This window comes from Symphalangus syndactylus, chromosome 2 (genome assembly GCF_028878055.3).
Source record: "Symphalangus syndactylus isolate Jambi chromosome 2, NHGRI_mSymSyn1-v2.1_pri, whole genome shotgun sequence".
NCBI lineage: Eukaryota > Metazoa > Chordata > Mammalia > Primates > Hylobatidae > Symphalangus > Symphalangus syndactylus.
The window spans coordinates 94,287,312-94,300,494 of NC_072424.2; the positions used below are offsets into that span (position 1 = coordinate 94,287,312).

Genomic DNA, 13,183 nt, shown 5'->3' on the forward strand with positions numbered 1-13,183 from the left:
TTCTTAAAATCGTACTGACTACTGACAATTGCTAACTGGCAGTTGATGGCTTCTCACATGATCACTGGATGCTTGCATAGACATTGACTGAGTGATGACATCAACAAGTTGTCCAGCTGAACTTTTTGAAACATATTTTACACATACAGTTGTAAAACATGTTAGACATTTAAAATATCAAGCTCCTTTTTAAAATGGATAAATATCATTAAATTATACTTTTCATGAACAATATAGGCAGACCTGGTTATTCCTTCCTATTGCCTTTCCAGGTTTTAAAATTTCTCCATTATAATATATTCTTTCAGAATTTGTCATTAGAATTTGATATGTAAGTGTATTTTTAACTGTAGTCCTTTGAGCTATGCCATTCTACCAAAATAGAGGTCTTGTTCCTAAATTTGAATAATTTTTACTTATCATGTTTCTTCCTCTCACCTTTTGTAGGTTGAATATTAGGGCAAAGTATACTTACTCAGTTAAAAGAGGTTACAATTATAAATGTTGTTTGATTCCATTTAAATAGATTATGTTTGGGTGGCATGCTTGGATATTTGGGTAATAATACTTTATGTCATCGAAGTAAACATTGAGATAATGACATGGAAGCCTTTTCCAATTTAACAGTACTACTCTACATTTTATTTTAATTAACTTGTTATATTCCGACACTTCAATTCTTTTTATTTACAAATCATCTAGAATACTTTTCATTTGAGTAAAATGTGTTTCTTTTAATTTCTGCTTTGGCATAATTGACTCCTCAGTATTCTGCTTGAGTGGGGCCAAGTTGACTTAAATTTTATATATTTTAGAATTTAATATTTGGGATATTGAATTCATGGCATTAAAATGAAATTAAGTGGTAATGTGCTGCTATATTAAATCCAGTGATTTAATTAATATAGTAATATAGATTGTGAGAGGAAATGGTTTTTTACATTTCAGAGCTCATAAGTTATTTTCCCTGAAAATGTCTTAATATACAATGAGTTCCCTTTCTGTCATACCGTTCATCCTTCTAGCAATTGTTTCCAGAAAGGGAAAGTAGTTTTGTTCCCAAAGTAGATATTGAAAAAGGAAAGCTCATTGTCCATTTCTGTGTACTCTAGCCCTGGCCAGTGTCAAAGGTAAACAATACCGGACACTAAAGTGGCAAGGATAAGTTTTAATCAGTAGTAACTATTTCAATAAGGAAAAGAGTTCAGCATAAACTGAACTGAACGTCAATCTGTACAGAGGTGAATAGGCATTTTAAAGGGAGGAGGGCAAGCAGGGGCTTAGTAGAGCCAGGAAAGAGAAAAATTACAAAGGGCAGTCAATGCACATGTGATTAGGCCAGCTAATCACATGTCTGCTAAGTGGCAATTATCGAAGATAGAATTCTATCCTCCCACAGAGACTGGGAGACAGAGACCCTATCCTCAAATGTGGACTGTAACAAACAAATTTTTTTGGAAGCCTTGAGTTTCTTAGGCAGACACTTTCAACGGGGAGAGGGTCATCTCAGGGATATGACCTTGAGCTATTAGAAACATGTTAGTGTTTACTCTTCATAGAATGAGATTGAGGCATAGCCAAGAAGGCACAGAGGAGCCTGGCTAGAGTTTGATCAAGAAGACAGTGTTTGTTACTACCTTAAGGGGCCCAAGGTTCTGAATATGCAAACCAGAACCACCATCCCCTGGACCAACTCTACCTTAGAGTAGTACATTAGGTGCGCAGGCTCATCAGGGAGGGAAAGAGTTGTTCAGGAATTCTTCATGATTGGTGTCTCTTGTTCCTTGGGTGGGCCCTGAGCAACCACATGAGCACAGAATGGCAGTATCTCTTCTTCTAATGTGCGCCCCTTTTCTCAGATCTCATGCCTTGCTCTGTCTTGGTGTCATGAAAATGACAAGGCTTAGAACCCTTGGAACCTTCTGCCTAGCTTTTGGTAGAGCCACTGACTCTGGCATGTTCTGACTCAGTTCTTATTGCAAACTTGGTGATTTTCTTTGAAAGCACTATTCTTCCCCTCACTAAGAAGTAAAAACCATTCTAGATTCAGATAATTCAGATAATTCTAGATTCCATTCTCAGCTTCACCGTTTAACTCTGTGGCCTTGAACAAGTAATCTCCTATCCAAATTGCTTTTTCACAATCTATAAAATGGGGATGGAATACCTAATGTTGAGTTGAGAAGTTGAAATGACATAATGTATGTAGAGGCTTGGGCACATAACATGTGCTTAATAGGAAGTACACCCCCCTCTCCTTTCCCTTCCTGTGCATTTTGCTTCACAATGCCAGTGCTAACCTTTAGCCACCTGATCAAACACTTGGAATATGGACGCCAAGCCAGGCTAGAGATTAGCTGAACATTCCCCTTGGATTGATAACTACCCACTCAGAGCCTCCTAGATCAAGTCTCTATCTTTCAGGCTTACTCTGGTCCTCTTGGCAAATGTCTGCCAAGACCCAATGTGCTTTACAGATGAGGCCTCAGAGGTGAGAAATCCACTTCCCTTTAGCTACATTTATATGAATTCCATACCAAATTTAACATATTACTAACATTTAATATTCATGGTTAGTTTTCACATTTAAAATGGAAAAAAGAATCACTACTGCATTAGTCATGTTTTTAAAAGGAGTCGTAATACATGACTGTCTTAACTTATTGGAGGTTGTTTCCAAATACACAAAGGTGTTTGGTTGAAAGTTAAATGGTTTTCGATCAAGTTACTGTGTTCAGGAGACTTTTAGAATGAGTAGACTAATTTACATTTTTAAAATAGAGTTGACCTAATTCTGGCCTATTTTAATGGTGTGGCCAAGTGCACATGGACAGAGGTGTGGCATATGTACAGTAGACACAGCTGCAGCAAAGCTGGCAAATGGGAAGCTGGTGGTGCACTACCCTGGTACTTTTAGAGTTTGCAATTTCTAAGGAGTTCGCTGTTGTGTTCTTAATGTAAATTTATAATTTTTGTAAAGCTTGTTTCATTTTAACTTAAATTTGTATTTCCATAACTATCTACTGTATAAAATCAGATTTTAAACATAAATCTTCTACTTTATGAATTTACTAAGTAAATATTTTATAGGTTGGTAAAACTATAGTAATTCTGAAAATGAGAAAAAGAAGATGGATCATTTTAATGGAGTTCTCCTCCTTTGTTGGAAAGGTCTGACAAATCATAAAGTCTCATTTAAATACACTTTCAAAAAATATGTAGATTTGCCCACACTGTGGATCAAATCATGATCTTTGGAGCACACCTACATATGGAAAAGCCTGCTATAAAATTGTTAGGTTCTGAAAAGTACTAGGAAATAGGATTAATTATAAGGGGAATTATGAGTTCTCCTATTGTTTCTAGTATTTGTGTCTTGTATACTGTTGATTAATTTAAATAAGTATGAGTGATCTCTTGGCACATCTTTGGTTTCAAAGACCTAATTTCTTTTTATCCTAAGTGTTTATTTTAGCAGTATTTGTGTAAATGAAATTGACAGTTGCTATGAACTGAATGGGACCCTCCTCAAAATTCATGTTGAAGCCCTAACCCCTTATGTGGAAGTATTTAGAGAAAAGGGCCTATAGGAGAGAGTTAGATTTAGATGGAGGTCCTAAAGGTGGGGCTCTTGTGATAGGATAAGTGCCCTGATAAGAAGAGGTGCCAGAGAGCTTGTACTCTTGTGCACTCTCTCTCACGCTTGCCCTATCCCCACACCACACATCTAGGAAAGGCCAGGTGAGCACACAGTAAGATGGCGGCCCTCTAAAAGCCAGGAACAGAGCTCTCACCAAAACCTGACCATGCTGGCACCCTGTCAGACCTTCAGCTCCCAGAACTTATAAAAAATAAATTTCTGTTGTTTAAGCTACCCAGTCTATGGCATTTTGTTATGGCAGTCTGGGCTAAGACAACAGTATACAAATTTAAATAATATTCTGTGAACCTTGCAATGTTAAATTTTAATCTTTTCACAGGCAATTATTTTCTATAGACTGTCTATATCAAAACTATATGAAAATTTTAAAAATAGAAGCATTTAATCACTTGTAGTTCAAATCTATACCAATAAAAATAGATAGCAACATTGTTTTTAGGGTTCCTTTTAATGGTTATTTAATCAAATAAACTGTCACATTTGTAGTGATACAGACTTCTTCGATTGACTACTATTATACTCCATACATAATATTTTAAAAAGCATTTATGATAATACAAGCAGTCTATCCATTTAAAATTGGTACAAAAATTTGGATTAATGAGACTGCTCAACTTTGGAAAAATAGTTATGGCTCATTCTTCTTTCAGAATCACAACTTAATTAATAGACACAGCACATCATGACCAAACTCTATGCCTTTCCCCACCAACATTCCACCCTTACACTCAGAAAATCAGTAGCTCTTTCCTGTGTTCAGATTAATTTATTTCACATAAATTCACCTTTGAAAATATTCAAAGCATCAGTTTTTAAACTTTTTTGGACTTGGAAGCACTTTGTACTCTTAAAAATTAATGAGGACATCAAACAGCTTTGTTTATTTGGGCTGTATCTATCAAAGTTTACCATATTAGAAATTAAAACTGAGAAGTTTGAAACATTTATTTGTTCATTTACTCTATTTATATATTTTTAAAGCTCATTTCATATTAACATAAACATATTTTTAGGAAAAAATAGCTATATATACATGTATATATCTATTTTTTTTTTTTAGGGACAGGGACTCACTGTGTCACCCAGGCTGGAGTGCAGTGGTGCAGTCATAGCTCACTGCAGCTTTGAACTCCTGAGCTCCAGCAATCTTCCTGCCTCAGCCTCCTAAGCTGGGACTTCAGGTGCATGCCACCAGGCCCAGCTAATTTTTAAAAAATTATTTTGTGTAGAGACAGTTTTGCTATGTGGAACTCCTGGGCTCAAGCAATCCTTCTACCTTAGCCTCCTAAAGCACTAGGATTACAGACATAAGCCACTGTACCCAGCCAAACTATATTTTTTAAAACAAAAAATAGAAGGAAGGTGTTCTTTTACATTTTTGCAAATCTTATATGTCTGCTTCTGCATTTGATTTGTTGCTATGTGTTTTTTTTGGTTGAAGTATATGAAGAAAATCCAGCCTCACAGGAATATGTGATTGACAAGGTAGGAGTATTTTAATAATCTTTTCAAATAATTGTGAATATTCTTCTTTGACGCTACACTAAAACTTGACTGGTAGTGGTTCCATAAAAATTAATTGCAGTATAGAATCTGAAGCCATGTAAATGAACTCTTCATACTCTTACATTAAAATCCATTGGCATATTTTACACTTAGGAGTGGCTGTCTTATCCTTGCACAGTTTTATAACATCATGCCTTTGTTATTTTGCATGTTTGTTCACTGAGTTATTTCAGTCTACCGAATGTTGACACATTTAATTATACAATATAAAAATCATGTTTGTTGATGTTCTCACTGATTTCATCACAAAAATCTTTAAGTATTGGTAAGCTCTTAAGCTCTTGGTAGTGGATGCAAATTTTCCAAAATTCTTATTTTCGGTTGAAAGTTCCAAGTTTGTCATTGGCAACAAAGGCTTTCAGCTTTCCTTGAACTGGCAGGCCTTCCTTGTTTATTTTCAAGAAAATTTCTATGCTAACACCCAAATCAAAATAACTATAATTTGTCAGTTGATCATTCTGTCACGTAAAAATGATGTTTCATGAAAAAACCCAGCTAGCTCAGCTCTCAACTCAGTGCATGACTTCTTTTGTTTGTGACATTCTTGTACTTTGGTACTCCGTTTAATCATATAGGATATTAGAAAGATGTATACTCAAAGAGTTGAGATTTTATAAAGATTAATCATTTTTACCACTTCATCAAGGACATTTTTAAATAAAATTGGCTTTAAAAATTAAACAACAACAACAAAAACCTGAGTGCATGGCAGTGCAAAATCATACAAGGACTACTAGGGCAGTTTAGTGCCCCTGCTTGGATTCTTGCTAAGGTTACAGCAGTTTTACTTAATACTGCTTTTGTACCATCAGTGCAAATATCAACATATAACATCTTTACGTTATTATGAAAATGGTTCTTATCTGTGAATTCTCTAAAATGTGATAGTCTCGGAAGCCCCTCCCTGGGCCTTACTTTGAGAACAGCTGCTCTAAGGGGTGAAAGTGTAGTTTACAAAAGAGGAATAGCGTAAATATTTCCTCAATTAACCTCCTCTTAACTAACTTGCCAGTGAACCTAGCTTCCATTCCTTGTGTAACACGGTAGCTGAATGTCAGGACTTCTAGGTTGCCCTTTACTTTACGTTTATTTCTGTTCCCCCCAGTAGAGTTACTGGCTGAGCAAGTGTCAGCTGTATTTGTTCTCAAATCAGGTAATACAGTTTCCCTAATACCTGTAATGAGACAGTTTTAATAATATAAAGAGATAAAGTGTGAGTTCAAAAAGAAAAAGCTAATATTTCTAGAACCAACCTAAAAGCTTTGGAATAACTTACTGTAAAAAAATTGCTGTCATGATATAGTGTGATTGAGATTTGTAGAAGATTAGGGAAAAGCTCATAAAAATCTAGAAGGCTTCTGCGTTCCCTCACAGGTTAATTTCTTCCTTTATAATAAAGAAAACAAAGCTGGAAATTGTGGTGATGTGTTATGTGTGTTCTTTGCAGGAAATAACAATGAAACTCCATGTGTAGACCCATATTCAGAGAATAGGTTTGGCTCACCTTCAAAAGATTGGTGAATCTGTGTACACATGGATATATTTTAAGTTGAAGCACAATTCATAAATTGTCTGTCTGGTTTTTTAAAAAATAATTTCCCACTTAACCACCATTCCCAGTGAACTGATATATTACTGGTCAGGATCACATTGAATAAGATAGTTTCTCAGTTTCCATCCATGAACTAAGAGCAAATTTCCATTGGTTTTTATGACTGTAAAATATAGTCTCTTCCATTATTTCACTTTGTATCTAAGGCTGGGTAAGATCGTTTTGGTAAAAGATTTAGATAACTTTTTAGAAATACAGCTATTACAGGTCAGCTTTTCTAATATAGGGACAGACCTGAAGGTGCCATAAACTTTTTTCTTTTGGGGTGCCTGTGTTTCATTGAATTGGAAACTGTTTGAAATAAACAAACTGCATGTTGGGGCTTGGACATTTTCACATAAATTTGCGTAACATTTCATGAAGGATGAGAATTATATCAAATGTTCTGGTTATCTATAAAAATAAGCTTATTGGTTAATCACACATGTGAGGGTTTGCTGGCTGGTAGCGATTCATTGACATAACCTTTATCATGGGCCGGTGTATATAGTGCCATTTATAGATGCATCATGACATGGTACAATGACACAAGTTGGGAAACAAATGACCTGGCTTCCCTGCCTGGCCCACCAGTCACCATGAGTCAGGGAAGATGATATTCCCAACTCCCTGGCAATGAGTGTGTAGTATGAATTGTTTTTCTCCTAGAAGTAGAGAATTCATTCACACTCTTATAGTCTGTTTACAAACAGTACACACTGGCAAGCTGACTGGTTACAGCAAGGGAGCTTTGTCTGTTACTAAATTGCTAAGAAACTCATCAATCTTTTTAGCACCAAACACGGAATGGTAACCAAACGCTGAAATTATTACTAAATATAAAGGGATCTCTCCAAATTCCTGATTTCATAATGATCACATAATCACTGCCAGCAGTTATAGGTTTGTTCCTTCACTTTTTCCTTCTTTCTGAAAATATTTATTGAGCATCTGCTGTGTGCCACACTGTTCTATGATTGGGAATCCAATTGCGAATACAACAGTGAAGAAAAAAGTCCTGCCCTTGTAGAACTTAAATTCTAGGAGGGAAAACATATACATAGACATATTCATACATATATTTACTAAAGGGAAAAAAGAAAAGGGGAATTGAATATTATTTTGGGAGGATGATGAAATTCTGATAGGGTGACCAGGGAAGGCCTCACCTCGGCCATTTCTTTAGCATAAACTTCTAAAGGAAAAACATAATCTGGAAGAGGTAGTCTCTCAGAACATTTTAAAGTATTTTTAAACTGAGGTCTATAAGGTTTGTTTGAGAGAACTAATCATCTTAACTTTTACTAACTTTAACTGAAATCCAACATTTCTTCCAATCATGAGTAGAGATAACCAATCTTGATGGTATTGGGAGGATCTGTAACAAAGTCACAGATAGGTATCACAGATATTTTCATACCACATTACAGTTGTTATAGACATCTCAAAGTTTATGCTTGTTACCACTTACAAATTATAGTAGTTATTATCCCCGCTATTAAATGTTGGTATTTCATGCCTTAATTTTAAAAAGCCTGTATTATTATTTTTTAAATATGTGTATTGATAATTATATTTCAAAATAATAGATTTCCATGTATCCTTACATATTATGTCTTATGAATTTTAAAACATTTTGAGAAAGAGGTCAAGGCTTCGCTAGATTGCCAAAAGAGGTTCATGGCATAGAAATGTTAAGCTTTAGCTTCATCCCTAATTAAGTGCTTTCTTCTACCTCCCACAGGTACAGCACACTTTTGATTTGTTTCCCTCACTCAGAGATTACTCAAATACATCCTGAACAGATGGGAAGGGTTTTCTGGGTAATTCCTTAGAATTCTGATTGTGCAAGATCCTTTGTTTGCTTCCTGCTTAATGCAAGCCACACACTAATTTGCAGAATAATATAGCTAGTCAAACAGAAATTTGGCTTCCTGGAAAATGACAACGTAATTCTTAACAGAAGATCAACTTTTAGACTTCTTAGAAAGGTATTTGAAGGACCTTTAAGGCAGTGCAGTTCAGTTTATGGGAAAGAGGGATGTAAAAATTCTGAGTTAGAATCATCTCCCACTCACATTTGCCACGCTTCCCGCCATGGTGATGACCAAGTGGGTCTGTGCAGATTGAGAGGTCATGGATTATGGACCACGATACCTTCGCATTGACCAGCTATGGAAAATAAGAGGAAATACATATGTTCAACTGTCTTAGCAAGGTGGCCATAAGAATAGAACTGAGAGCATCTTATTCAAGTGAAAAGGAGGAGTAGGGTGAGCACTGGTTAAATGGGTACTCCAGAGAATTTTGCCCTGCCAACACATGTTCTATGCTTTAGATCTCTTCTATTTAGATCTCTTCTAATACTACAAGAAGTAGTATTCTACTACTTCTTATCATGAATAAAAAATCAAAAGTAAAAATTCTCCACATCTTGATGTTGCCAGAATCCTGAGAGAGAAAACTGTTTACTGTATAATTTTCACATTTTAGACAAACTTTATGCTTGTTTCTAATGTGGAGGGAAGTCAGTTGTGTGTCATTAAGCCCTTGGATTATATCTTCAATTGTGCCCTTTAGATCTGAGAAATAGACACTTTAGAAGTGTGATGAAAGCTGTGAGTCTGATGAACTCATTTCCATGATTTATTTTCCTTTACAGGTTGGTGAAAGATGCTCCTTGGGATGAGGTCCCGCTTGCTCACTCCCTGGTTGGTTTTGCCACTGCTTATGACTTCTTGTACAACTACCTGAGCAAGACACAACAGGAGAAGTTTCTTGAAGTGATTGCCAATGCCTCAGGGTATATGTATGAAACTTCATACAGGAGAGGATGGGGATTTCAATACCTGCACAATCATCAGCCCACCAACTGTATGGCTTTGCTCACAGGAAGCCTAGTCCTGATGAATCAAGGTGTGTGTGGACACAGCCAAGGTGATACCTGAGCTGACAGAAGTCATAGTTGCCATGTTGTGAGCAAAGCATTTTTATAACCATTCTTAGTACATGTTCATACTTGGATCCTAACTAAACCCATGAGATGAAGTAGTCCCTACAGTATCTCTTAGTTAATTGAGGGACATCTCCTCCTTATTTTCTGCTAGTATGTTAGCCGGCACATTATCTAATTATGGCTTATGATTATCCCAGAACAAATCCTCACAGCTCAGGGTCAGTGATAAATATTCATTTTTCCAGAGAATTTTGACAGTGAAGACAGCCATCCTGGAATAAGTGAAATTTTAAAAAGCTAAACAGATGGTTGGTTATTTGAAATGAAGATTTCCAGCACACAGGTGTGAATCATAACACCACTACTATTTTTTCCTCTTAATATTTAAAACAACCAAACTGGATTATTTACATCCAAATTGGAAGCAATTTTTGTGGATTGTGCAGCTACTTTGCTTTAACGTATTGCATAATTGCCAATAATACATTTTCTTTGTTCTTTTAACTCTAAATTACAACATCTATAGATTTATAGATTCTATGGAAATCTATAAATGACTGATTAAGATTGTGTTTAAGAAAAGCAGCTCTAAGATCACAGGGAATTATCAGAATATTAAATATATAATTGGAGCTTGGAAATCTAACAGAATTTAACTCGATTATATTCCTCATAAGAATTATTAATCATTTTGTTGATTATCCAACATCAGATTTTACCCAAATCTAGCTTTCTCCCTTGTCACATCAACCAACCTTCACTTTTAATTAGGTCTTAGAGGAAAAGAAACTAACATTAACTGAGCATATGCCATGTGCTAGTCTTTTGCCATATTTTATTCAATTCTCTCATCAACCATATAAGGCAGCTGAGATTTGGACCCACTTCTGGTCATCCATAAAGTTCAATCTCTTTCTACTATATTTTGTTATCTCTGTCAGAAGGGAAATTCCATTTATAATAACTTAAGCAAAATTTAATTATGGCAGTGAGTTTTCATGCTAGCTCCCCTTGTCCCCTACTCTCACAAAAACAAAGAAAATTAAAACCTCAGGTCAGGCATGGTGGCTCATGCCTGTAATCCCAGCACTTTGGAAGGCCAAAGCGGGTGGATCACCTGAGGACAGGAGTTCGAGGCCAGCGTGGCCAACGTGGGGAAATCCCGTCTCTACTAAAAATACAAAAATTAGCTGGGCGTGGTGGTGTGTGCCTGTAATCCCAGCTACTCAGGAGGCTGAGGCAGGAGAATCACTTGAACCTGGGAGGCAGAGGTTGCAGTGAGCCAAGATCCCACCACTGCACTCCAGCCTTGGCAACAGAGTGAGACTCAGTCTTAAATAAATAAATAAATAGAAAGGAAAAGAAAATTAAAACATCAAAATGCAAAAATGTGAGAATCCACTAACCATTTATAAACCCCTAGGCCTGTGAAAAGACACCATCAGGAAATGGTGAAACGATCCCTTAGGTGAGCCAAATTTCTGCTTTAGGTCTTAAATTTAATCTACTATAGTTTTATTTCCTTAAATAAATTTTTATTTATTTAAGGGAAGGAGTAGAGTTTATTTCTTCAGTCTTTGTAAATAACATTATTCCAAATAATAAGCAGTGACCCAAAATACTGGTTTGGATTGAATCAAAATATGTCATTTTGCCCTGGCAGGAATTTTCCTATGCATTTATTTTCTGATTAAAGTTATGGTGTCCCTGGCAGACACTCTTCCAGAGCCCCCACATAAGTACACACATTTATGACAAGACGACAGAAGGAGGTAGAAATCAGTTGGAAAGAAGACAGGTGTGAAATGTTTAAATGATTACACCGTAGCTACAGTAACCCCAGAGAGTGAAATAAAAGATACCATGAAAAGCGTTATGGTTAAATATAAAATGAGTATATTAACTCGGAATTCAAGACAGCAGTGTTCTTTCAGTAATTTTCTTCATGTAACTTTGAAGATGGATAGGAGAACTTATGGGGAAATTAAAGAACATTCCAGGCAAGGTATTCGGGTGGCAGAAAAAAAATATAGGGCATAGCTTCAGTTAACAATATCAGTACCTTGTATTCACAGAGTTGCAGTTTACAAAGTATTTTGGTAGACATTGCCTCATATCTTCTGAAGAGGGTTGTTGTAAGGAACAAATAAAGAAATTTAGGTAATGTGGTATCCTGGGAACAGTGACCTGATTTTAGGCATCAGTAACATTGATATCTGGTGGGAGATGGAAGACACAAAGGAAAAGGATGAAGATAATTAGAATTTTAAACCAGAATGGTAGAGAATGGAAATTGAAAACTATCCAGAATATTGACATATCAGGTATGATGCTGGGTGGCAGAAGAGGCCAGGGTATGATGAACAGTCACCTCTGCATACCCAAGCCTGACAGCTGAGTTGCCCCCATTAGTCAGAAGCCAAGTCTTAGCCTGGGACCTATGTTTAGGCCCCAAGCTGGTCAGACCTGAGCCTCTGGAAGCCCCACACCTGCCACATAGTAGGCCATGGTAGCGTGGTCAACATGTTTGTGGAAGTAAAGCAATGTGGCTACATCCACACCAGGAGGCATTGGGCTTAATTTTATTCTCAAGGGTTGCGTGTTTTAAAGCAAAACCTTAAATCTAAAGACCTAGATTGAGATTAAAGTTGTGTTCATTTTTAGTCATGTGCTAGAGGTCTTGAACAAGTCAGCCTTTCTGTTTTGGGGCAATAATACATAATTGGGTTGTTAAAAGGATTAAGATTCTGTTCAGTGCTATGTAAGTTATAAATGTTACAGAAATATGAGGAGTTGTTATTGTCAACTAAGTGCAACAGTTCTAGAAAGCTAGCATTTCTGAGTTAAAAGGTTTTATAACTTGTTATAGACTTAATTTTCAGTGGGGAGATGAAAATGTGACAGATGGAAGAATTGCTTGGACAAAATCATGTAGCTCATTTTTTGGCAGATTCAGGATTCCTAGTTGATTTTTTCATTATTAGTTTGCCTTTCCAGTGGTTTCTCAGCCCCACTGTGCTGCCTTTTCAGATCCTCTGGAATCTAAAGCACATAAAGGATAAGAGGTTGCCTTCTAATGACAATACAAATTGAAGACTGTCCGTTTAGCATTTATAATATGTGCAGGCTATTACAAATTCTATAAAATAATGATGCAAGTTTTGTGAAGAGATAAACTTTTAAAAATATTTTCAAGTATTATATTTTTAGGAACACTGAATAAAAATCTTAATATACAAATCCTCTCTTGCCAACGTAAAGTTATATGCATTTGTGATCTTACATGTGATAGAGTTTATTAAAGACTGGAAAGTGACTGATACTTATTTAAGGGTTTCTCTTCATTTATAGAGTCAAGAACTTTTTTTTTTTTTTGAGACGGAGTCTCGCTTTGTCGCTCAGGCTGGAG

At 36.1% G+C, this 13,183-nt stretch overlaps 1 protein-coding gene across 11 annotated transcripts in view; it reads left to right on the forward strand.

Annotated features, from left to right (window-relative positions):
• DSE (dermatan sulfate epimerase) overlaps positions 1–13,183 on the forward strand; it is a 167,589-nt gene that overhangs the window by 146,698 nt on the left and 7,708 nt on the right. For 9 of the 11 annotated variants that reach the window (XM_055261950.2, XM_055261961.2, XM_055261975.2 and 6 more), the window contains one exon: positions 9,481–9,734. In XM_055261950.2, coding sequence (XP_055117925.2) covers positions 9,481–9,734 — 254 coding nt within the window. Of the gene's footprint in view, positions 1–9,480; positions 9,735–10,308; positions 11,243–13,183 lie in introns of those variants that run through there. The other 2 variants (XM_055262030.2, XM_055262024.2) reach the window with 2 other exon arrangements.